The 26,416-nt window shown below is 47.2% G+C and overlaps 1 protein-coding gene across 2 annotated transcripts; it reads left to right on the forward strand.

The window, feature by feature from the left end:
- Positions 1-5,629: 5,629 nt before the first annotated feature.
- On the forward strand, positions 5,630-26,335 carry LOC142289853 (toll-like receptor 1). 2 transcript variants are annotated; one of them, XM_075333798.1, is made up of 2 exons: positions 5,630-5,801; positions 23,426-26,335. In XM_075333798.1, the coding sequence occupies exon 2, from the start codon at positions 23,453-23,455 to the stop codon at positions 25,787-25,789; it is 2,337 nt and encodes a 778-aa protein (XP_075189913.1). In that variant the 5' UTR covers positions 5,630-5,801; positions 23,426-23,452; the 3' UTR covers positions 25,790-26,335. The 2 variants fall into 2 exon arrangements, with proteins under 2 accessions (XP_075189913.1, XP_075189920.1); XM_075333805.1 differs by having other exon boundaries at positions 5,630-5,768.
- Positions 26,336-26,416: the final 81 nt, after the last annotated feature.

The raw sequence follows: 26,416 nt of genomic DNA on the forward strand, positions 1-26,416 counted from the left end.
AGATCGGCTGCATTGCTAAATCTAAAAACTATGGTTGTGTTGGAACTGCTGCAACCAGTAAACAGTTTTCTTGTCACTGTCTGAGGTACATAAGAAGTCCAAAACCCAGATTGTATTTCGAATTATAATAAATTCATGGGGGGCATAGATCTCTCAAATGTGGTCCTCAAACCATACAGTGCCATGTAAAAAGCCAAAGTATGGTTCAAAAATGTGGCCATACACATTGTACAAATGGCATTGTACAAGGCTTTTGTGCTGTTTCAATGTGCAGGCAATGAGGGTACCTTTCTTCAGTTTCAGGAGGTGGTCATCAAAGCCCTAATGTTTGGCAGTCAGGAAGATTAGGGTCCAAAAACTTCTGAAACTGATGGTGTCCATTTTGTACTAGGTTATCATTTTCCCGGTGAGGTTCTCCAAACTAGAAAATTCTTTGGTAATCTTCAGATTTCATGATGACGGTGGTCACATGTGGTTGTGATGTCACGCAAGTGTGCCGCCCCCGCGACAGCCGATGGGCTGCTCGGATCCGGATCCGCAGTGGCTCAAGGGGTCTCCGGACCCGAGGCGGGGTCGCGCGGCCGCTCAAAATGAGAAAGGGGGAAAGATATTTACAAAAGGGGTGGAAAAATTGAGTAATGTTCGTGACGCCACCCACAGGTCGTGGTAAAAGTGGGATACCACCGCTGCTGCATTTGGGAGAGAGCGCCCGGGAGCGATGGGATGGCAGCTTGTGATGTTAACCCCTCCGTGTGCAGGGGGAAGGTGTTGGAAGGCTGGGGACCCGTCAGGAGTAAAGGGGCACAACATACTCACACAGTCCAGAGATGCTGACACCGACAACAGGTAAACCAAAGTCCTGAATGCCCTGTAGCCTTTGTTTGAACACGCTGGGTCCGTGCCCTTTTGGCGTTGCTGGTTGGTCTGAAGCCTTGTCCCTTGGTACTGTGTTTACTCTTTGTGGATCCCTTTCGCCTGAAACTACTCGGATCCCGCTTACCCGCGTGGCTAGCGGAGTGAGCTTGCTCTCAGGGCTCACGCTTGGGATTTTCTGTACGGTTTTGGGAAGTTCTATCCCCCTCGTTACACTAGTACCCCGACTTTGGAGCGGGTGGAGTACGGCTCGTGAAGACTCCGTCCTCGTCGGGTGAATTACTGGGCTGCATAAGGCTACTTCCCAGCCTAGGGTCCGCGTACCCCGCCGTACCCTGGCCCCTGCCCGGTTGTAGCACAAGGCAGCCAAACTGCCCTCCGTGGCAGTACCGTGCCCCTGTCACTACCCCGTGCGACTGAGGTTCCACCCCCTTCCAGGCCATTCCAACGTCTGGCACCTGGGACGGGTAAAGGAGCCCAGCTCTGCAGCGTGACCTTTTCCTGTCACGGCTCACTGACTACTCTCTGACTACTCCTTGACACTTCTGGCTCTCCTTCTACCATCCCTCCATCTGGGTGGACCTATTCCCCTCAGGCCGCCCAATGGGTGTCTGGTGGGTGTGGTGCAGAGTGTTCCTCAGGATTTGTGTATACCTGCTCTTAGCAACACCAAAGGGACAGGACCCGTAACCAAGGAGGAGCGGGTACCATGCAGGAGGGCAGATTGCACGGCACACTTGTGACGACCTGATAGGCCATGGCGTCACACAGGCTCCGTTGTCCAATCAGCTCCAGCTTCTGTCTCCCCGCCTTTGGACCAAACGAGTTAATCAACAAGATGTGAGCACTGCGGCTGCACTCACTTCCTGTTAGTTGCTTGTTTGGTCTAAAGGCGGGGAGACAGAAGCTGATGCTGAATGGAAGTAGGGCTCGCGTGATGTCACAACCCCACGTGATCCCCGACATCGTGAGCCTGGACACTGCTGGAACTGCGCCAATATGGGAGGTGAGTATAGGCTTTATTATCTTACCTGGGGAAAACATGTGAAATCAGAAGGGGTTGTCCTAGTAGTGGAAAACGCCTTTAACAGCTATAAACCTACAGAGATTTGCAGCTAGCCATAGAACCAGTATGAACAGAATAAATAAAGAAATCCTGTATTTTATTTATGATTATAAGACACACTTTTCCTCCCAAAAATTTGAGAGGAAAGTGAGGGGTGCGTCTTGGAATCCGAATGTAGCTAACTGGGGGTGGTGGAGTGGGGTAGCAGGAGGCAAGGGCAATGCTGCGGCAGGTGGGCAAGGGCTGCGGCAGGTGGGCAGGGGCTGCAGAAGCTGGGCAGGGGCTGCGGAGACTGGGCTGGCGTTGCAGCGACTGGGCTGGCGCAGCGGCTGGGCTGGCACTGCAGTGGCTGGGCTGGCACTGCAGTGGCTAGGCTGGTGCTGGGGCGGGTGTACTAAGACTGTGGCGCCGTCTCTAGCCCATTGATCTCCCAACAGCGGAGTTAAGTAAAATGGCGCCCGGAGGTGGCATGTGCACAGATGAGATCTCGGCTGTGAGCCGAGAGCTCAATCTGCGCACAGGCCGACTCCAGACGCCATTTCTTTGAAGCCCTCACCATCCGCAGCCCCAGCCGCCACCGCCGCAGCACAGCTGCCCCAGCACCAGCACAGCTGCCCCAGCACTAGTACAGCCACCACCACCGATACTTTCTGACCCTGTGACCCCGCTCCACCACCACTGCCGCCCCCTCCACCAGATTATAAAACAGATCCCCCTTTTTTTTCCACTTTTTTGTTCTCTAAATGTGAGTTGCGTCTTGTAATCTGGTGTGTCTTATAAACCAAAAAATATGGTACATCTGCAAAACAGCATATGAAAACAAAACCTATAAAAACTGACTGTATTAGTATAAAATAAGCTTCATTGAATAAAAAGACCACATGAATTGTCATGAAAAAAAGAATTAACACAGAAATGTGATAATAAGTTGAAAACCTCATGAAAAATCCAAAAAAGATAAAGGATATTATAAATAGTATACCAGAATATGTGACACAAATGTACACAAAGATATATAACCTAGAATGTAGTGTCCTTCCATATGTCACTGCTGAAGGTATAAAGTGATATTAGATAACAGTTACAGAATAATAGCATTTATCATTTTAGTATACTTAAGGCTAAAACAACGAAGGCATACAATGCAGTGTAGAGCTATAGAATTCAACAGTCATGGATGAAACAGAACATGGTATCTCAATTTTCAATAGTCATAAATTCAGAGTATAAATGCATAACCGATAACACCTTACACGCCCAATGCGCGTTTCGCCAAGGCTTCTTCAATGGAGCGATTCTAGGAGTGAAAACTGCAGGGTTTGTATAGGATATGTGATGCAATGTAGAGAAAAACATGTGAGGCAAAATGGAAGCAGAAAGGGAATTAGGTATGGGGGTTTGATTGATAGAATGAATGTGGAGGAGGGGCAGGAGGAAAAAATAACACTGCATTATATTACTATAAGATCATCATTAGGAGAGCCAACCAACATCTTCGCTCCTTTACATGCACATGTGACGCCCCAGCGGTAACCAGTCAGTACACACACACTAGCACATCAGGACACTTACACTCACAACCAGGGTGGGAGACCCCCCCTTAGAACTAGGGGACAGGGCTGGGCACTGTGAGCTAACAGGCAGCCAACTGGGAAGGGAGGGACCAGACCTGGGGGAGAAGAGAGTAACCTGGGAAGTGTGAGTAGTCATTGGAAGACATGGAGAGAGGAAGGAGTTGAGAGTTGAGAAGAAGAGTGAGAAGTGAGCGGTAGTAAAAAGGACAGGTGTCAAGACAGACAACGGAATCTTGAGACACAGTGAAAGTAGCAAAGACCCTGCCAAGACCTGAGTAGAAAGATCAGCCACTCAGTGGAGAAAGTAGCCGGAGAGTGAGAGAGCAAGCTCCAAGGACAGAGGGATCCTGTGGGGTGGACATCCAGGGCTCACAGTACTTTGCACGCATAGGGTGCAGATCCTAGAACAGACTAGGACTTCAAGCCATCTGTTAACTCTGCCAGGCGGGTGGGTTTTCTGGACTCATCTGCCACCACTAACGTCTGAGACATCAGCAGCAAAGGGAGGACCGGGACATATTCCCTTAAATAGTCCAAGCTACCTGCGGCAGGACCCAGACACCAGACGGACTCCAGGAGCTCCATGCCAGGGAGGACCGACAAATACACCAGAGTGCATCGGTGGGAGAATGGCACCAGGTTGGCTGGCACAGCTATAGTGGACTCGGGCGCACCTGGGATCCAGCACATCTCCAGGGTGCGAACCTAGTAAGTAATTGCAATAGCCAATTTTCTATAACAACCCAAGGGTATGGAAATAAATATAGCAGCAAGGTTGAAAGTACAAAAATCTCCTAGGAGACACTAATACAAACTAAAACTTAACATTTATTAAAGACCTCAATAAAAAGTGAACAGGGTCACCGATAATCGTGATTTGTATTTAAAAGAACAAAATACACATGGCGTATGATCACAGCCGTATGTGAGTCAATAACGGTGTGCGTGATCTATGCACAACACATAGTATCCGACTCAAGCCACTCAAGGATCAATGCCAGTGTATACGGCACAGATTAAATCCATGCAAATAGTAGTCACAACGGACCTACTCCACTCCAAAACATTTAGGAGAAGCCCACTATAAAATGGACCTTGGAGTGTACATGGAACATGAGATCCAAACCTAATACTCATAAGAAACCACCCTTCTCCAACCAAGGGGTCTTACTGTAACAAAGAAGGAAAGGTCTCACCGAATCCAGGCGGGCTTCATTCGTGTATAAAACCTGCATAAAATATGCTTGTTACATCGGCTTACTCAAAAGAAGAGCAGACAACTTCCGACACGTTTCATTAAATCTTCAGGGAAGTTACTAATAATCAGGGTTTCCATATTCATAAAGGCAAGTAGTCTCAATGGACACTTATTGCCGGACAAATAATTCTTTTGGATCCTGGTCCTAGATCACACTGAACGTCCATTACCGGACGCAAACATACACATCCTCCATGTGAATTTCAATTCAAATGTACCGCGCCAACCTAGTAAGTAAACACAACCAAACTGCTCTCTCCTGTCTGGACTGATTTATTGCCGTGCGCCTCCACGATAACCCTTACCTACCTGTGGGGAAAAGTCCTGCTCGCAGAGGGCTCCACTATCCACGCTGCCCCAATCCATCATCCCCAGCGGGAACCCGCAGCAGCGGCCCTATCATCCCTGACCGCACACCGCGAGTGGCGTAGTCGGACTATTTATTTTATTTTTTCCCCTCGAGCCACGGACCGTCCGGATCCGAGCAGCCCTGCGACACACACTTGGTTGATTTGGTGCAAAAATTTGTGCAAGCGCCCCATTTATATGAATGAATTTGGATAAATGAATGTGCCTGCCACCAGAATCAGGAATCAAAAACCTGCGGCTTTGCCAGTTTTTAGGAAACTACAATTCCCAGCATGCCCTGTCACCCTGAGCCTCATAAGGGATACTGGGAGTTGTAGTTTTGCAGCAGCTGCAGTGCCTTAGGTTAGTGACCTCTGCTTCAGGTAATAAGTTAGAGCAGTAACCTCACATAATAACATGAGGAGCACTGAAGAAAGTCACAAGCAAACAGGGAGGGATTTGCTTTTCAGGGAGGAGAATCTGAGCTGTAGAAGAGGAAACATGAGGAAAAAGGCAAATAACCCACACAGCAAATCACAGCAGCGTATGTAAGGCAGCAGAAACCGAAACTAGGGAACCATCTCCTCACAAAGGCACCGGACTGCAAAGACTTTAACCATGTGAGGACCAAGGAAACTTCATCACCCAGGTACTGGTGACACGTCACAACTACTAGTACCAGGTACTGCCTTTCTTTGAAACTTTAGGGTCTATGCCCACAATCAGGATTAGTAGCGTTTTGGACTCAGTGTTTTTTCTCTAGAAAACTCTGGGTAGTACAGTACAAGCACAGTGGATGGGACTGATAGAAATCTCCTGCCCACTGTGCTTCGTTTAGACGCTGCGTAAACTGACCTGCGGCATGGGTTTCCTATCCGCAGCAATACAATTTCTCATGCGAAGACGCTCAAATCAGAGAACGCAGCGGACACAGCCTAAATACACTGCATCCAGATCGCCACATAACCCTGATCTAGGGCACGTGACCTTAGAGGCGTCAAGTATATCTAATTTCAGAAGTAGAGCGATACGGATACCTAGATGGACGCTAGAAAAGTATGACTAATACATCGCAGGTACATGACACTCGCATTAGGATAATGTCATATTTTTGAGTTTTGATATAAATTCTTCTTTAGCGATGACCAGTAAAATGTCTGGATTTTCGGACAGCCGTAGAATATTACTAGAAAGTGTTCAGCATCTGCTTCTTCTTAAGTTTGTCAGATGCTGATAACTTTTTATTTTCTTTTTCTTATATTGTGTAAGGCTATGTGCGCACTAGGCGTTTTTGCCGCGTTTTTAGCGGCGTTTTTTACCGCGTTTTTGTGCTGAAAACGCAGTGACATTGCTTCCCCAGCAATGTCAATGGGTTTTCAGAAGTGCTGTCCTCACACAGCGTTTTTTTTTAGCTGCGTTTTTGTGGTGACCACAAAAACGCAGCATGTCAATTATTTCTGCGTTTTCCACTGCGTTTTTCACTCATTGAATTCAATGAGATGTTAAAAATGCAATGAAAAACGCATATAGCCGCATTTCTATGACTAAAAACGCAGCTATAAACGCAAGGGGTGGGCACTACAGTGACGTGTACAGGAAGAGGATTCCTTCTGTTGGTAAACACAGAAGCAGGAATCCTCCCAGTACCGTCACCGCTGCCTCCACCTCCCGTCCGGTGCCATGTCAGCTCCGTGCGGCGCCATGTCTGGGCGGGAGGTGGAGGCAGCGGCGAAAACCAAAGTGAACAGTAGAAAAAAAAAAAATGTCATATATACTCACCTGTCCGCAGGGTCCCGGTGCCATGCCCGCTCCCAGCTCCTCCCGGTACCGCCGCTCTGGCTGTGTGCAGTCTCCCCGGGGCAGGACCTTGCTTGCAGGACCTGGCGGTGGATCACCTGATGCAGTCACCTGATGCATCAGCTGATCGCGGTGTCGCCGGCTTTTTCGCGCCCGGCCGGCTATCAGCTGATCCTGCCGTCAGGGGACTTCATCAGCTGATTACCGGCAGCTCCTGCTGCGATCGGACGGGATCAGACTCCTGTCCAATCGATCGCTCCGGGAGCTGCCGGTAATTCAGCACATAAGTGAGTATTATTTTTTTTTTTTCTACTGATGCATCAGCTGATTGTATAACCGGCTTTTATACAATCAGCTGATGTGTGATGTGATTCAGGCACTTGATCATGACACATCATCTGATCGCTTTGCCTTCCAGCAAACCGATCAGATGATATTGGATCCGGATTGGACGGCGCAGGACCCTGACCCAGGATTACTGCGGAGGGGGGTTCTTTATTTCAATAAAGATGGAGTCACTAATTGTGTTTGTGTTTTATTTCTAATAAAAATATTTTTCTGTGTGTTGTGTTTTTTTTTTTTATCATTACTAGAAATTCATGGTGGCCATGTCTAATATTGGCGTGACACCATGAATTTCGGGCTTAGGGCTAGCTGATAATATACAGCTAGCCCTAACTCCATTATTACCTAGCTAGCCACCCGGCTTCAGGGCAGCTGGAAGAGTTGGATACAGCACCAGAAGATGGCGCTTCTATGAAAGCGCCATTTTTTGGGGTGGCTGCGGACTGCAATTCGCAGTGGGGGTGCCCAGAAAGCTTGGGCACTCTTCACTGTGGATTCCAATCCCCAGCTGCCTAGTTGTACCCGGCTGGACTCAAAAATTAGGCGAAGCCCACGTCATTTTTTTTTTTTAATTATTTCATGAAATAATTAAAAAAAAGGGCTTCTCTATATTTTTGGTTCCCAGCCGGGTACAAATAGGCAGCTAGGGGTTGGGGGCAGCCCGTACCTGCCTGCTGTACCCGGCTAGCATACAAAAATATGGCGAAGCCCATGTCATTTTTTTTTTCTTTTTGGGCAAAAAACTGCATACAGTCCTGGATGGAGGATGCTGAGCCTTGTGGTTCTGCAGCTGCTGTCTGCTCTCCTGCATACACTAGTGAATGGAGGATGCTGAGACTTGTAGTTCTGCAGCTGCTGTCTGCTCTCCTGCATACACTAGTGAATGGAGGATGCTGAGACTTGTAGTTCTGCAGCTGCTGTCTGCTCTCCTGCATACACTAGTGAATGGAGGATGCTGAGACTTGTGGTTCTGCAGCTGCTGTCTGCTCTCCTGCATACACTAGTGAATGGAGGATGCTGAGACTTGTAGTTCTGCAGCTGCTGTCTGCTCTCCTGCATACACTAGTGAATGGAGGATGATGAGACTTGTAGTTCTGCAGCTGCTGTCTGCTCTCCTGCATACACTAGTGAATGGAGGATGCTGAGACTTGTAGTTCTGCAGCTGCCGTCTGCTCTCCTGCATACACTAGTGAATGGAGGATGCTGAGCCTTGTAGTTCTCCAGCTGCTGTCTGCTCTCCTGCATACACTAGTTCTGCAGCTGTCTGCTCTCCTGCATACAATGAACATTTTGAAGAAGGAAATGACATCAGACCTTTTTTTTTTTTTTTTTTTCATCAACAATCTTTAATGGCATTGTGCACTGATTAAAAACGCAGTGAGTAAAAACGCAGCAAAAAACGCACCAAATCGCGGCAAAAACGCATGCGTTTTTGCCGCGTTTTTTTAGCCGCGGGTGCGTTTTTTAGACAAAAACGCACATAAAAACGCAGCGTGAAAAAACGCCTAGTGCGCACATACCCTTAGGCCTTGTGCGCACTAGGCGTTTTTGCCGCGTTTTTAGCGGCGTTTTTTACCGCGTTTTTGTGCTGAAAACGTAGTGACATTGCTTCCCCAGCAATGTCTATGGGTTTTCATAAGTGCTGTCCTCACACAGCGTTTTTTTGTAGCTGCGTTTTTGTGGTGACCACAAAAATGCAGCATGTCAATTATTTCTGCGTTTTTCATTGCGTTTTTCACCCATTGAGTTCAATGAGATGTTCAACAACGCAATGAAAAACGCATATAGCCGCGTTTCTATGACTAAAAACGCAACTATAAACGCAAGGGGTGGGCAGTAAAGTGACGTGTACAGGAAGAGGATTCCTTCTGTTGGTAAACACAGAAGCATGAATCCTCCCGGTACCGTCACCGCTGCTTCCACCTCCCGTCCTGGGCATGTATGCTGCCGTGCGGCGCCATGTCTGGGCGGAAGGTGGGGGCAGCGGCGAAAACAAAAGTGAACAGTAGAAAAAAAAAAATGTCATATATACTCACCTGTCTGCAGGGTCCCGGTGCCATGCCCGCTCCCACCTCTTGTCCCGGTACCGCCGCTCTGGCTGTGTGCAGTCTCCCCGGGGCAGGACCTTGCTTGCAGGACCTGGCGGTGGATCACCTGATGCAGTCACCTGACGCATCAGCTGATCGTAGTCTCGCCGGCTTTTTCGCGCCCGGCCGGCTATCAGCTGATCCTGCCATCAGGGGACTTCATCAGCTGATTACCGGCAGCTGCTGCAGCGATCGGACGGGATCAGACTCCTGTCCAATCGATCGCTGCAGGAGCTGCCGGTAATCAACACAGCACATAAGTGAGTATTATTTTTTTTTTTTTTTCTACTGATGCATCTGCTGATTGTATAATCGGCTTTTATACAATTAGCTGATGTGTGATGGGATTCAGGCACTTGATCCTGACACATCATCTAATCGCTTTGCCTTCCAGCAAACCGATCAGATGATATTGGATCCTGATTGGACGGCGCGGGACCCTGACCCAGGATTACTGCGGAGGGGGGTTTATTTCAATAAAGATGGAGTCACTAATTGTGTTGTGTTTTATTTCTAATAAGAATATTTTTCTGTGTGTTGTTGTTGTTTTTTTTTTATCATTACTAGAAATTCATGGTGGCCATGTCTAATATTGGCATGACACCATGAATTTCGGGCTTAGGGCTAGCTGATAATATACAGCTAGTCCTAACTACATTATTACCTAGCTAGCCACCCGTCACCAGGGCAGCTGGAAGAGTTGGATACAGCGCCAGAAGATGGCGCTTCTATGAAAGCGCCATTTTCTGGGGTGGCTGCGGACTGCAATTCGCAGTGGGGGTGCCCAGAAATCTTGGGCACCCTGCACTGTGGATTCCAATCCCCAGCTGCCTAGTTGTACCCGGCTGGACTCAAAAATTAGGCGAAGCTCACGTCATTTTTTTTTTTAATTATTTCATAAAATTCATGAAATAATTAAAAAAAAAAGGGCTTCTCTATATTTTTGGTTCCCAGGCGGGTACAAATAGGTAGCTGGGGGTTGGGGGCAGCCCGTACCTGCCTGCTGTACCCGGCTAGCATACAAAAATATGGCGAAGCCCATGTCATTTTTTTTTTCTTTTTGGGCAAAAAACTGCATACAGTCCTGGATGGAGGATGCTGAGCCTTGTAGTTCTGCAGCTGCTGTCTGCTCTCCTGCATACACTAGTTCTGCAGCTGTCTGCTCTCCTGCATACAATGAACATTTTGAAGAAGGAAATGACATCAGACCTTTTTTTTTTTTTTTTCATCAACAATCTTTAATGGCATTGTGCACTGATTAAAAACGCAGTGAGCAAAAACGCAGCAAAAAACGCACCAAATCGCGGCAAAAACGCATGCGTTTTTGCCGCGTTTTTTAGCCGCGGGTGCGTTTTTTGAGACAAAAACGCACATAAAAACGCAGCGTGAAAAAAACGCCTAGTGCGCACATACCCTTAGAGGATTTTCCTTGGCCAATACTTTTTTATTGATTACCTACTCTTAGGAGGGCTTTGCACACTACGACATGGCAGGTGCGATATCGGTGGGGTCAAATCGAAAGTGACGCACTTCCGGCGTCGCAGTCGATATCGTAGTGTGTAAATCCTTTTTGATACAATTAACAAGCGTAAAAGCATCGTTATCGTATCATCGGTGTAGGGTCCGACATTTCCTTAATTTGGCAGCAGCGACAGGTACAATGTTGTTCCTCGTTCCTGCGGCAGCACACATCGCTGTGTGTGAAGTCGCAGGAGCGAGGAACATCTCCTACCTGTGTCACCGCGTCTCACGCCGGCTATGCGGAAGGACGGAGGTGGGCGGGATGTTTACGTCCTGCTCATCTCCGCCCCTCCGCTTCTATTGGCCGCCTGTCGTGTGACATCGCTGTGACGCCGCACGACCCGCCCCCTTAGGAAGGAGGCTGTTTGCCGGCCAGAGCGACGTCACACAGCAGGTGAGTGCATGTGAAGCTGCCGTAGTGATAATATTCGCTACGGCAGCAATCACAAGATATCGCTGCTGTGACGGGGCGGGGACTATCGCGCTCGGCATCACAGCATCGGCTTGTGATGTCGTAGTGTGCAAAGCCCACCTTAAAATAGGCCATCAATATCTGATCGATGGAGCTGTGACTCCAGGAACACCCTCTAATTGGCTGTCACCGGTGCCGGATGGGAAATCTCAGATCTCAGATGCTGTTGAAACAGAGCAGCTCATATTACTGCAGTGGCCACATGAAGTATTAGGAAAAGGGTGTAACACTGACTCTGGGGGTCCAGTAACACTGACTCTGGGGGTCCAGTAACACTGACTCTGGAGGTCCAGTAACACTGACTCTGGGAATCCAGTAACACTGACTCTGGGGGTCCAGTAACACTGACTCTGGGGGTCCAGTACCTGGCAGTGGACACTATAGACGACACGGAGGTGCTGTGCTCCAGCAGCATCCATGAAGTTCCAGCCATCAGTGGTGCTGGTAAAAGCTTATTGGCAGGGGTGTTGGGTGTCGCACCCCCATCAACCAGATATTAATCCTAATCTACGAATAAGTCATCAATAAAAATGTAGTGGACAAACATTTTAAATTAATTTTTCAGAAACTATCGAAACTGACCCTATTTTGTTTCTTCATTGAGGTCAAACTTATTATTACTGCAGTTGTGCAAAAGGGGAATGAAGCGACTTTTACCGGTGTTTTACATTTTACAGAAGTATGTGCCTGCAGAGTGCATCACGTCTCAAATATGTCAGGACGGACCTAGTGTTCATTCACCAGTAATGGGTTCAGTGGTGTACCGTCAGCCCAAGAGGTTGGCATTGTAGAGTCTGCTGGTGGGGGTGAACTTAAAAGGAACCTGTCACATGGAAAAATGCTATTAGCCTGCAGATATGCTAAAAATCTGCAGGTTAATAGCATTCTGAACCTATCCGGCACCTGCATATTAAACTCCGGAAATAAACTTTTAAGGTGCATGAACACTCACTCAGTGTTCACAGCGTTTTGGACGCAGCATTGAGAAATTCTGTAATTTGCAGGATTAGTCCCCTCGCTCTGGTGCAGCAGGCCGTGCTTAGTCTCAGCCCTACACAAGAACATAATCCTTAATAATAATAATAATAATAATAATAATAATCTTTATTTCTATAGCGCCAACATATTCCGCAGCGCTTTACAATTCAGGAGGCTCATATACATAAACATATACAAACAAGTAACAATTATAGAAGATACAATATTTAAAGGGAAAAAAGGCAACTCTGCTCGTGAGAGCTTACAATCTGCAATGAGGTGGGGGGAGGGGCAAGGTACAAGTGCTTATTTACAATAACAATCCAGCGATCTCAAGGAAATGGGGGATAGATAATGGCTTCCTGGAACAATAGCCCAGAGCCTTGAGATGCATTTGGGTGCCATGGAGTTTGACGTGGGGTTATGTTCTGAGAAGTTGTAGAGGGATTAGGTGAAATTAGTTTGGCTAGGGAGTGTGATAGGCCGCCCTAAAAAGATGCGTTTTTAGGGAGCGTCTGAAGCTGAGTACGTTGTGATTTGTCCTAACGTCTTTGGGTAGAGCGTTCCAGAGGTTTGGTGCAGCTCGGAAGAAGTCTTGGATTCGGGAGTGGGAGGTTCGAATTAGTGTGGATGTTAGTCGAAAGTCATTTGCAGAGCATAGAGAACGGGTGGGGTGATAGACAGAGAGGAGGGTGGAGATGTATGGGGGTGCCGCACTGTGGAGAGCTTTGTGGGTGAGAACAAGCAGTTTGAATTGGATCCTGTGATATATGGGCAGCCAGTGCAATGACTGGCACAGAGCAGAGGCATCTGAGTAGCGGTTAGCCAGATTGGTGACCCTGGCTGCTGCATTAAGGATGGACTGTAGAGGAGAGAGTCTAGTTAGGGGTAGACCAATTAATAGAGAGTTACAGTAGTCAAGGCGAGAGTGGATCAGGGCCATGGTGAGGGTTTTTGTCATTTCCATTGTGAGAAATGGGCGGATTCTAGAGATATTCTTGAGGTGCAAGCGGCAGGAGCGGGCAAGAGATTGTATGTGGGAGGTGAAGGACCGATCAGTGTCAAGTATAACCCCCAGGCAGCGGGCTTGCTGCCTAGGACTTATCGTTGTCCCACACACAGAGAGTTAGATGTCAGGTTTAGGAAGGTTGGGAGATGGAGGGAAAAGCAGAAGTTCAGTTTTGGAAAGGTTAAGTTTCAGATAGAGAGCAGACATGACATTGCAAACTGCAGTCAGGCAGTCACTTGTGTTCTTTAGTACAGTTGGGGTGAGCTCAGGGGATGAGGTGTATAGCTGTGTGTCATCAGCATAAAGATGGTACTGGAAGCCAAGTCTGCTGACGGTCATTCCAATTGGGGCAGTGTAGAGGGAGAAAAGAAGAGGGCCTAGGACTGAACCTTGAGGGACCCCAACAGTGAGAGGAAGGGGAGAAGATGTGGAGCCACCAAATGATATGCTGAATGAGCGGCCAGAAAGATAGGAAGAGAACCAGGAAAGAACAGTGTCCTTTAGGCCGATAGAATGGAGCATAGAGAGAAGGACATGGTGGTCAACAGTGTCAAAGGCGGCAGAAAGATCAAGAAGAATAAGCAGAGAGTGGTCACCGTTACGTTTTGCTGTCAATAGGTCATTGGTCACTTTGACAAGGGCAGTTTCTGTTGAGTGTAAAGGCCGGAAGCCAGACTGTAAAGGATCTAGAAGAGAGTGAGTGGAAAGGTAGTGGGTGAGACGAGAGTAGACCAGGCGCTCCAAGAGTTTAGAGATGAAGTAGAGATTGGAGACTGGTCTGTAGTTGCTTGTGCAGGACGGATCAAGGGAAGGTTTTTCAATAATGGAGTAATGATAGAGTGTTTGAGGGAGGAAGGGAAGATACCAGAAGAGAGAGTGAGATTGAAGATTTTAGTTAGGTGAGTAGTGACAACCGGAGAGAGTGTCTGGAGTAAGTGTGAGGGGAAGGGATCAGTAGGGCAAGTGGTAGGACGAGAAGAAGAGAGGAGCCGGGAGACTTCCTCCTCTGTGACTGGGTCAAATGTGGAAAGTGAGCTGGATGGGATATGGGGAGGGATGGGATTCACAAAGCTTGGTGGCTGGGAGCTGATCTCTTGGCGGATGTTTTCTATTTTCTCTGTGAAATTCGAGGCCAAATCCTTAACTTTTAATAACCAACAAGGAAGTAAATCTGGCCTTTACACTGCATTAAAATGCAAATATTTTTTTCCAAGGGGATTTTACTTGCAGCTGTGACGCCCTGGCCTATCAGGTCATCACAGGGTATTGTGCAATCTGCCCTTCAGCACAGTATCCACCCTCCTTGGTTACGGGTCCTGGTCCTTTGGTGTTGCTAATGTGGCGCCCCTGACCTGGTCAGGCACCACTGAGTACTGCACCCATGCTGGATGAGTACAAACAGGTAATCCCAAAGGCTGAATAGGGTGTGGAAACGCAGGCATACTTTAACCAGGGCTCACACACACCTTAGAGGGGACCCCAGGGCAGACCCAGGAGGGGGTGTGGCCTCCACATCTCAGCTAGTGGTGCTGTGGAGAAGCTGGAAGGAGTTGAGCAGTGGTAGTGAGTCGGAGGGAAGCAGTGAAGGAGGACTCACAAGCTGAGTCTGAACCGGAGAGCAGGCACGCAGACACGCTAGTCAGACCCTACAAGTGTAGTGGCTGTTTGCGGGGGAGTTTGTTTGCCACACAGTCAGACTGAAAGACACCTCAGGAAGAAGCGGGGTGTTTGAGTACGGGGACTCCTGGCAGACCAGGCATGCAGGGGAAACAGGTTCCCGAAGTAGGCTCAAGTTTAACTACCTATTAAACCTGCCGGTGGGGTGGACAACAAGTCCCACACCAAACAACACAGAGTCCGCAGTATCAGCAGCAACGAGGGGGCCCATAAGTGAGATATGGCGAGAAGCCATCTTTACTTGGTCCACGCTGCCAGCAAATGGGCCAGAAAGGGGAGAAAGGCAGATGCGACTTCCCTGGATGAATCCCATATACTTCAAGTCGGGAGTTATCCGAAACAAGAAGTGCTAGGAAGGCAAGCTTACAGTCACCCTTACTTCAGCCTGAAGGATACCTGGTTCTCCCTGCAGTTTGTCTCAGCATCGCCCGGGTTATCTCACAATGAACAACTGAACGTGAGTAAAAACCCTGAAAGACATTCTGGACTGTGTGTGAGTTCTTCTGCGACCTGTGGTTCCACGTACATATACCCAAGCCCCTGGGGCCAGCCTCACTCTCGGTAGGCCACACCATCTAACTGCAATTACCATCAGCCCCAGACGCTCGCTAAACTGCAGTGGCGGTCACCTCTCACCCTGACCGCAAAACCGAGAGTGGCGTCACGATTCCTATTAAAGTTAACCTGACATACCTGTTGCCGGAAGATTCCCAGCACGTGAAGACCCTGAGGCGACCTGCAGGTGAGGGGTTTCACACTAACAGCTTAGCCAATCAAAACCCTAGGAACACTTTACAATGTACCCACCAGACACACCATTGGGGGGCCTGAAGGGAATAGGGCCGCCCACATGGGGGGTTGGTAGGGGAGAATGAGAAAGTGAGAGGAGAAGTGAAGTGGTACTGGAAGGAGTAGGAGGTGAAGTGACTCTCGTGAGGAGAGGTCACAGGTGGAGCAGGGCTCCCGAGTACTAGGTGGCAGACGTTGGTCTGGGCCTGGTAGGAGCTGGAACCCCGGTCGCAGGGGATAGTGTCAGGGGGCACGGATTGCCGAGGAGGGCGGCTGGCGGCCTTGAGCTATCACCAGGCAGGGCACTACGGGGTACGTGGACCCTAGGCCAGGAAGTAGCTTCACGCGTCCTGGTAATTTACCCGACGTGGGTGAAGACTTCAAGTGTCATCCCCAACCCGCTCCAAAATTGGGGTACTAGCGCACCGATGGGATAGGACTTTCCCAATACAGTCCAAAGAAATCCTACTCGTGAACCCTGAGAGCTAGCTCACTCCGTTAGCCATACGAGTGAGCGGGACCCGAAAAGTTTCAGACTTGAGGGTCCAAAGAAGAAAACACAGGTGCCAAGGAAAGGGTCACAGACTAACCGCAACACCAAGGGCACGGACCCAAGCGTGCTCCCTCCCAGCTGCAGTGGTGCTCAGAACTTTGGTTTACAAGCTGTCGGTGTGGTTATTTCTGGATTGAGTGAGTACACTGAAAACCCTTCTCCCACTCCCCAATGGCACCCCTTCACCACCATCACCGGGCTCCCAGGGCAAAACCCTCCTACCCACGGAGGGGTTAAAACACCTTGCTGCCATGCCACCAGGTGTCCCCAATGGACGCGTGGCATCACAAACTTTCCTAATCCCGTATATATACTCCCCCACTCCTTTTTGGTTCGAGTGTCCGCGTGGACCCCCTGGGTCCGGAGACCCCTCGAGCCACCGCAGCTCCGGATCTGAGCGGCTCGGCTGCTGCTACGGGGGTGGTACACTTCGAAAAACCTGGTGTCACGAACAAGATACAAGCAGGACCCACTTACCTGGGTGACATGCGCCTTGAAAACCGAATACCGCGATTCAAAATTCTGTTTCCCGCCAAGTCTGCCATTTTCTGACATTTTTTCGCACAAAAATACCATATTCTCCGAGAAAGCGCACAAAGCCTAAGTCCCGCCCCTCGTCTTCCTAGTGAGGCTGGAACCGGAAGTTCCCAGAGGACCACGGTCAGCGGGAGAGTGCTGCGAAAAGACCAAGGGGGCGGGCCAGAATGTGTTACTAGCGGAAGTGGAGCAGGAATGCCAGGACTCTGCAACAACGTTCCTGGAAGACGCAGTGGCAAGATGGCTGAGCGAGACTGGTCCCCAGAGTGTGCTGTCCCTGGGACCGCGGCATGGATAGAGGAAGAAACAGAGCAGCTGTGCCGGAGGATGCGGACGCAATTCCTCTTCATTCTGAACCACTGGAGGGAAGAGATGAGGAGCCTGGCGGTGGCGGTGTGAGCTTGTGAGATCGAAATCCCACGTGAAGAGAGGGTGAGCGGTTACCCAGTCCCTATTAATTGCACAAATCCGCCCACAGTGGCTGAGGGATCCGGACCGTCCCCGCTCGTGGTGAGCACTCCACTACCGACTACCCCATCCTCGGCGGACGCGGAGCTGCCCCCACCAACCCCGGCAGCGGAACCTTCAGTCTGTTTATCAGAATCTCCGGCTGCAGAGATCCAGACCAAGGCCCTTATTCCAGCCACGGCAGCGGTCGCCCAGACACCGACCAGACCAGACCCGGCCGCATCACCGGGCCCGTCCTCAGAGGCGGAGCACCCGAGCCCTGCAACCCCGGCTGCGGAGCAGTCGGTTCATTAGTCTACACCAGCGGGAGCAGAACCAAGATGTTTGCCTGTTCTGTTACTGCGCGGCATCCCGACGGCTGTTGGGGCCGCCAGAGTTCAAGTAAAGCCAGAGCCAGATAGGGAGCTGAGGCCAGACGCTGATGCCCCCTACTGGGAACGACAACCACACCAGCAGCAGATGATGCCAGTAATGACCAAACGAGAACAATGTCAAGAGATGCTTGCCCAAAGCTGGAAAGAGAAAGAGTATCTGAGGAAGGCTACATTCCGTGTCCATGGGCCGCGGCACATAGGGTACGTTAGGCGATTTAACCCTGAGAAAGGATGGGGTTTCTTATGGGAAGCAGATCTCTCTGAAGAAGTGTTTGTCACTTGGCGAGATGTGGAACAGCATCTCCCTAGTGGCCATCCAGGTCGTAGCCTGGAGGCCGGAGAAGTGGTCAGTTACACCCGGCACTGGGGTGGACGGGGCTGGTACGCCCAAGATGTGAAGTGGCTCGCTATAGTCGTTGAGCGAGTAGTACCAGCCGCCGCTGTTGATTACCAGCCTCCCAGTGAGCAGTCCTGAGTGTTAAAAATATTACAGTACCAGTAGTTGCGATGCCATAGAATTGTTAGGTATCAGTGTTTTCGTTTGTTATTTTCCATAGTTTATTATTTTTCATATAGAGAATGTTAGTGAATAAGTGCCTAATCAACCAGTTTTAATGAAATGAGTGAAAGTTACCTGATTTACAAGTAAATTACTGAAAATGTACAACCGGTACATGGACTCCGTTAAAAGTTTTAAATATATTAAGTAAATATGGACCACGGTCACAGGACTGGCGTGACCAACACGAACTTGTGTCTTGTATAATAATTGCACCTCATGTGCCAACCAGAGTCGTCTAAAATACAATACTAGGGACCTTAACCCGGTCACGGACTTACCTTAGGTTTCCAGGTTGTTTGGGTGGCGGGTTGTTGGGACCGGGACGTTGGGACTGGACTGTCATAGGAAGGGGCTGCAACAGAGTAGGTTGAGCCTCCGTTGCCATAGAAAGCGGTAGCGTCCCACCGTTGGGCGACGAACTCTTAACAAATTTTAGTAACGTTTAAGTGCATTGCCTCCCCTGTGTGGAATGGAACCTGTTTAATTAAAGTGTGTTAATATGTTATATATTTCCCTTTCTACAGTTAAAAGCAAAACAAAAATAAACCTCTGGTGTCCTGTAGCTCAGGGACGGGCTACGTTTAACCAAGGGGGAATGTGACACCTTGGCTTATCAGCTCGTCACATGATAATGTGCAATCTGCCCTTCAGCACAGTATCCACCCTCCTTGGTTACGGGTCCTGGTCCTTTGGTGTTGCTAACAGCTGAGCCAATCAAAACCCTAGGAACACTTTACACTGTAGAGTGAGAAAGTGAAAGGAGAAGTAAAGTGGTACTTTCCTAATCCCATATATATACTCTCCCACTCCTTTTTGATTCGAGTGTCCGCGTGGTCCCCTGGGTCCGGAGACCCCTCAAGCCACCGCGGCTCCGGATCCGAGCCGCTCAGCTGCTGCTACGGGGGCGGTACACAGCCGACATGAGGTTTTAGATGACTTTCCACAGATTGAAAGCTCTGTATTCGAAACATGGTGCTCTGACATTAGTGAAAAATAAATGCAAAATTAATCATTACAATATTATATCCCTGGGCAGCTGCTAAGGAATTATGTAGACAAGGCAAGAAAGTTCCCTTACCCCACAACTATCAAGTAAAGTTATAACCACAAGGCGAATGCCAAACAATATTAAATATAAGAACCCCCATACAGCAGTATAGATAGTCATGCTAGGAGTGTCTTAGGCGGGCTTTACATGCTGCGACATCGCTAGCAATTGCTAGCGATGTCGAGCGCGATAGCACCCGCCCCCATCTTACATGCGATATCTGGTGCTTGCTGCCGTAGCGAACATTATTGCTATGGCAGCTTCACACGCACATACCTGGTCGGCGACGTGGCTGTGACCGCCGAACAATCCCTCCTTCAAGGGGGAGGTGCGTTCGGCGTCACAGCGACGTCACCGCGACGTCACTAAGCGGCCGACCAATAGAACCGGAGGGGCGGAGATGAGCGGGACATAACATCCCGCCCACCTTCTTCCTTCCGCATTAGGCTAAGTTCACATTTTCGTTGTTTTGTATCAGTCACATGCGTCGCTTGACGCATGTGACTGATGCGCTGTTCAACGCTGTACAACGGATGACAAAGAACAGAATTCTTTGTCGGATTCCGTTGTGTGCGGGGGGCAGAGTTCGGGGGGGGGGAGCCAAGCGGGGCCGTGGCACTGAGGACGTCAGTGCCGCAGGGACTGCAGGACAGGTGAGTGTGTGTGTGTGAGTGTGTGAGTGTGTGAGAGTGAGTGTGTGTGTGTATACACATGCTGAATGCGGGAGGGGGCGGAGCCGAGCGGGGGCGGGGCCAGGCGCTGAGGATGTCAGTGGCAGTGCCGCCGCGGTCTGCATGGCCGGGGACAGGTGAGTGTATGTGTGTGAGTGTATATGTGTGTGTGTGTGTGTACACACATGTGCGGAGTGCGGGAGGGGGCGGGGCCGAGCGGGGAAGTGTCAGCCTCCCTGCACACGTAACCAGGCTAAATATCGGGTAGCTTAGCGCTGGCTCCTTGCACCGTAACCAGGGTAAATATCGGGTAACCAACCAAAGCTGGTGACGTGTGCAGGGAGCCAGAGAGCATGAGCAGCGAAATCCGACGGATCGTGCTGCTCAAAAAACGTTACATGCTGCGTTCCTCCCGCCCGGCGGTCAGTCGTTCCACGACTGATCAGTCGGGCGGAGGGTGCAACGCAGCATCATCAGTCACAATCCGCTGCTCATACAAGTCCATGGGAGCAACGGAATCCGCTAAACGGATTCCGTTGTTTACAAGAGCAGCGGATTGTGACTGATACATTTTAGCGGAAATGTGAACTTAGCCTTACCGGTGGACGCAGGTAAGGAGATGTTTGTCGTTCCTGCGGTTTCACACACAGCGTTGTGTGGTGCTGCAGGAACGACAAACAACATCGTATCTGCAGTAACGACATTATGCAAATGAACTACGTTACACAGATCAGCGGTTTTTTACACTTTTGCGCTCGTTCATCATGGCACCTAGGATTTACACATTGCGATGTCGCTACCGGCGCCAGATGTGCGTCACTAATGACGTGACCCGACGATATATCGGTAGCGATGTGATGTCGCAACGTGTAAAGCCCGCCTTAGCCCAGACTGGTCATTAGATCGTAGCATAAACTCAAAATAACATACGAAAAAATAGGAGATCAAGAGTCATGAAGTGTAAAAAATTAACAATTTTATTATATGCAACCAGTGAAAAGATAAAAACACACAGAGGGATGTGATACACACAACAGAACAAAATCTCTAGCAGCAATATAGATCAGAAAGGTTATTCAAAAAATGACCAGTCATACATTGTAAGGATAAGGTATTAGGGCAATCTGAAAGTGCAAGTGAATGCAATAAATAGTTATAAATAAGCCCACATAATCCCTAACACGATTGTGTCCAAATAATCAGGTCAGAGACATAGTAATACAAAAGACAATGCTGTAAAGTGGCCAGTGTGTCTAAAGTGGCCAGTGCAAAATCCTGAATGTGTGTGAGAAAGGCCCCCCCATACCCCACCAATGGCTGCTCATTTTTTGAATAACCTTTCTGACTTATATTGCTGCTAGAGATTTTGTCCTGTTGTGTGCATCACATCCCTCTGTGTGTTTTTATCTTTTCACTGGTTGCATATAATAAAATTGTTCATTTTTTGCACTTTATGACCCTTGACCTCCTATTTTTTCGAATGCCAAACCATGTAATATATGTTACCCCCTCAACCAGTGTCTACTGAGCTGCCAATGGCACACCAGTACCATTGACTCTGGGGGCACAGTACCACTGACTCTGGGGGCCCAGTAACACTGACTCTGGGGTCCAGTAACACTGACTCTAACACTGACTCTGTGGGTCCAGTTACACTGACTGCGGGCCCAGTAACACTGACTCTGGGGGCCCAGTACCACTGACTCTGGGGGTCCAGTAGCACTGACTCTGGGGGTCCAGTTACAGTGACTCTGTGGGCCCAGTAACATTCTGGGGACCTACTGGTTGGCTACATGCAAATATTACATTAGCCTTATTCACACATTTATCTGTACTTCTATGTAATAATGCACTGGGTACTTTTGTGAGTGAATGATGAGATGCTACTTTTTTATGTAGTGAATAATGACATGGGGCCAAATACTGCTCATATTGTGGGGTAAGTGGCTCACTCCAGCAGAGAGGCCCACCAGGGAATTCCCCTGTTCCCCGGTAGGCCAGTTCGAGCCTGCCATCAAAACAAAATGCAAAATAAAAGTGAAAGCAGACAAATCCAAACACAGTCAGGGGATCCAATAAAAACAAAAACATACTGAAAAATATTGACATATAGTGATCAGCCACTATTTGTACACAGGAGAATATAGGGCCTTGTTCACATATATTCTATATATGGCGGCTGTATACTACATGAGGGTGCCTAATGCTATCTAGGTCTGCATTGTGCTGTATGGCGGCTGTATACTACATGAGGGTGCCTAATGCTATGTGGGACTGCATTGTGCTATATGCAGCCTGTATACTACACGAAGGTGCCTAATGCTATCTGGGTCTGCATTGTGCTATATGGGGGCTGTCTACTACATGAACGTGCCTAATGCTATCTGGGTCTGCATTGTGCTATATGGGGGCTGTATACCACATGAGGATGCCTAATGCTATATGAGTCTGCATTGTTCTATATGGGGGCTGCTTAATGTTATATGGGGGTTGCATAGAGAACTATGAGGGCTTCATGACACTATATGGAGGAATATGGGGGCTGCATACTGCTATACCCCCAGAGTTGTATGTCACTCCACCCCAGTGCTGTATACCCCCTCAGAGCTGTGTATACTCCCAGAGCTGCATGCCACCTTCCCACCTCAGAGCTGTTTGTCCCCCCACCCCAAAGCCACTGCCCCCCTCTAGAGCTGTATGGCCCCCATTGCTGTATATCCCTTTCCTCAGTAATATGTATGCCCCCAAGTAATGTGTATGTCCCCAGCCTCTCTTGTGATGTACTGTATATACAGCAGTGTTAGAGTTCTCTATGTGCGACCATGTCTGTTAGTGACTGCCACCAATCAGCGTAGCACAGACACATGCCAAGGAGGAGCTGGATGGACACAAGCGGGGAGGTGAATGAGGCTGTTGCCGGCTTCCCAATATTAGAAATCTCTCTAGTGTGTCTGTGTGTGCATGTATGATCTGTATCTATGTATGTCAGTGTATATGACAGTGTATAGATTTTTGTCTATTTATATGTGTTTTTGTGAATTTCCCTTTAAATATGTATGTGTACGTATGCCTGTATGTGTATGTATCTGTGCATGTGGATGGGGCCCACTGAGACTCTTTCGCCCAGGGCCCAAAAGAACCTGGAGCCGGCCCTGACTGCAGGTTCAGCTTTTTGTTTTCTTATGATGAAGTTTCTCCTTCATTGACATTTTTTAGGGTTTCCTTGTTGTATATTAACATTAGATTTAGGACCTTTTTATATTAGATCTGGCTTGTAATATATTAAATGTCAAATCAAAGTTTGCTCCATCTGTACATGGATGCCGCATTAGTAGTAACCGATAGGTGTTCATGTACTGTCACATCCAAGAAGAGGGAGACTTATTTAATGATTTCTGCTTTGTTTTTACTTTTACAGAAATTGAGGGTGAAGAAATTTCTCATCATGTCAAATTTGCGTCATAGATTGTGGCTGAACTTGATTCTGCTATGTGTATTGATCATCACTGGAGAACATGCTCAAAATGTTCCTGATATGGCTTCCCTCCTCGACACAAAGTTGGATTTAAGTCATAGTAATCTTACTATACTCCAACCAAGTATGTTTCAGCAATATCCTGACTTACAGATCTTGGATCTTTCTTATAATGCACTTGAAGACATGAACTTCTCTGTGTTCCGAATTCAATCTGTTCTACAAAAGTTGGACATCTCACACAATAAGCTGCGGACTATGAATTGTAGCTCCCTACATTATATCAAAGGTGTTACCCATCTAAACATGTCCTACAATGACTTTCAAGCTACGTTCCTATGCAAAGAATTTGCCTCCTTAGTGAAATTAAGACATCTTGGATTAAGTGCAACAAAGATAAAACGCTCTGATTTCTTGAATATTGCACACCAAGGACTGCAAACTGTATTTTTGGGGCTTGAAAATCTGCAGCTATATGAAGCTGGTGGCCTTCAATCGCTACGTACAGAAAAGTTACATGTGGTTTTACCGCAGAATTTAACAGACTCAACTCATCTATTATACGATGACTTTAACATCTCTAAAACTCTGGAAATCTCCAATATGCTATGTGAGAAAACTTGCAATAATGCGGTTTTGCAAATAGTGATCAAATCCATGGTGTCCAATCTAATTATCAGCGATATCACAATGTCAGGGTATGAAATGGTTCGAATTCTTCAAATCTGCTGGCGATCAACAGTTGAACATCTGTCCATCTATAGGTTTACACTCATAAAAGAGTTTGATTATGAGAAGTTTGACTTTTCAGTTGGTTCTCTAAAGTCTTTATCATTTGATTATATTTTTCTACAAGTCTTTTTGTACAATTCCGAGGAACATCCTGTAAAAATATTTTCAGAAATGTTTGTAGAGAACCTTACACTATCGAATGCGGAAATATCACACTTTTATTGTCCTCCATCGCCTAGCATGTTCCATTCCTTAATACTGACCAATAACAAACTCACAGATATGATTTTTGCAAAGTGTCAGACCCTCACTAATATTCAGCTCCTTGATTTACAAAACAATATTTTAGAAAAACTATCACATGTAACCTCAATGACCTCCACAATGAAATCTCTAAAGAATTTAGATGTTAGCGGTAATAGACTATACTCAGAAATCAATAAGGATTGTGAATGGTCACCAAGTCTCCGCGTTCTGAACCTTTCTAGAAATAAGCTCACGGATTCCGTCTTTAGTTGTCTACCTACATATCTCGAGGTACTTGATGTCTCCAACAACCAATTATCAAGTGTCGGGGAGGAGGTTAACCATCTAAAATCTTTAAAGGAGCTATATCTGTCATCAAACCAACTAAGCCACATACCTGACTGCAGTTACTTAAGTAAAAATTTAATATACCTGAGTATTGATGAAAACTTAATATATTCCCCATCCAAGGAACACCTTACAAAGTGTCAAAACGTTAAGCAGATAGTTCTTGGAAAAAATAAATATCAATGTAATTGTGAATTACAAGAATTTATTAGCAGTGCAGAAAGTTTATACGAAAACCTTGTAGGATGGCCTCAATCTTTTATGTGTGAGCATCCACAAGAACTCAGGGGAGTTATGCTTAAGAATTTCCGTCCTTCTAAACTATCTTGCAATATATTCATTCTAGTAGGCGTCATTGTTGGCACCATGGCGGTCCTCTTCATCTTTATGTTATTTCTCTGCAAACATTTTGACTTGCCATGGTACATAAGAATGATTTTCCAATGGCTTCGAAGGAAGTACAGGATAAGAAATGTTCACAATGATGAAGCAATAATGGGTAAACGTTTTCATGCCTTCATCTCATACAGTCAAGAAGACAACGAATGGGTGAAAAAGTTATTGATTCCAAACCTCGAAAAAAGTGATCAAGCCATAAAACTCTGCCATCATGAAAGAGATTTTATTCCAGGCAAAACAATAGTTGAAAATATCATCAACTGCATTGAAAAAAGTTTTAAGTCTATTTTTGTACTCTCTCCAAATTTCATTCAAAGCGAATGGTGCCATTATGAACTGTATTTTGCCCAACACTCATTATTTGGGAAGAATTCTGATAATTTAATTCTTATTTTATTAGATCCAATACCCCAGTATCTTATTCCAAACAAATATAGTAAATTAAAAGCTATCATGAAACAAAGAACTTACATGGAGTGGCCAAAGGAGAAACGCAAACATGGACTATTTTGGGCAAATCTCAGAGAAGCCATCCAAACAAATATTCCTTTGGAGGATGAAGAAATATTTGTACTAAATTGAGCAAGGTACAAGAAATCTGCAGTATTACTATGCGCAATGTTCTGCAAGATTGAGGCAACAACACATGTAAGGAGCTGTCTGAATATAGCTTCGAAGAAGTGGTTAAGTGTAAGGATTTGGCATCTTCAGGTTGTAAATGACAAGAAAGTTTTACGTAAAGTTAAGTTTAATTTTAACCCTTACAAGAAAATCTCCACACCTGATATATATACCATATATATATATATATATATATATATATATATATATATATATACTGCATATGTTTTACATATATAGTATTATTTACTTCTGCACAATTCTTGCCAGCTGATTCACAGATTTGTGATCAATGTAATGTAGGGTTTTTGGTTTATGACCAATAGAATATGTGCACCTTTAATATGGAACCATGACTCTCTAAAGGGCGCAGAAAATCGGAGAATGGTCAATTCAATTTCATAGCTTCTGAGACTGAAAAACAAGTTGGGACTCATTTAAGAAGCACAAATGGACTTTTAGAACTTTATTCAGTTAGTCCAGTAATGTTTTTATTGTTTTATGAAACTGCGCATATTTCATTAAAATTCTTATAGAACACCGTGATTTATGCTTTCAAACCAGGACTAGTCCGTGGAGGCGATTACT

Source organism: Anomaloglossus baeobatrachus, chromosome 1 (genome assembly GCF_048569485.1).
Source record: "Anomaloglossus baeobatrachus isolate aAnoBae1 chromosome 1, aAnoBae1.hap1, whole genome shotgun sequence".
NCBI classification, from domain to species: domain Eukaryota; kingdom Metazoa; phylum Chordata; class Amphibia; order Anura; family Aromobatidae; genus Anomaloglossus; species Anomaloglossus baeobatrachus.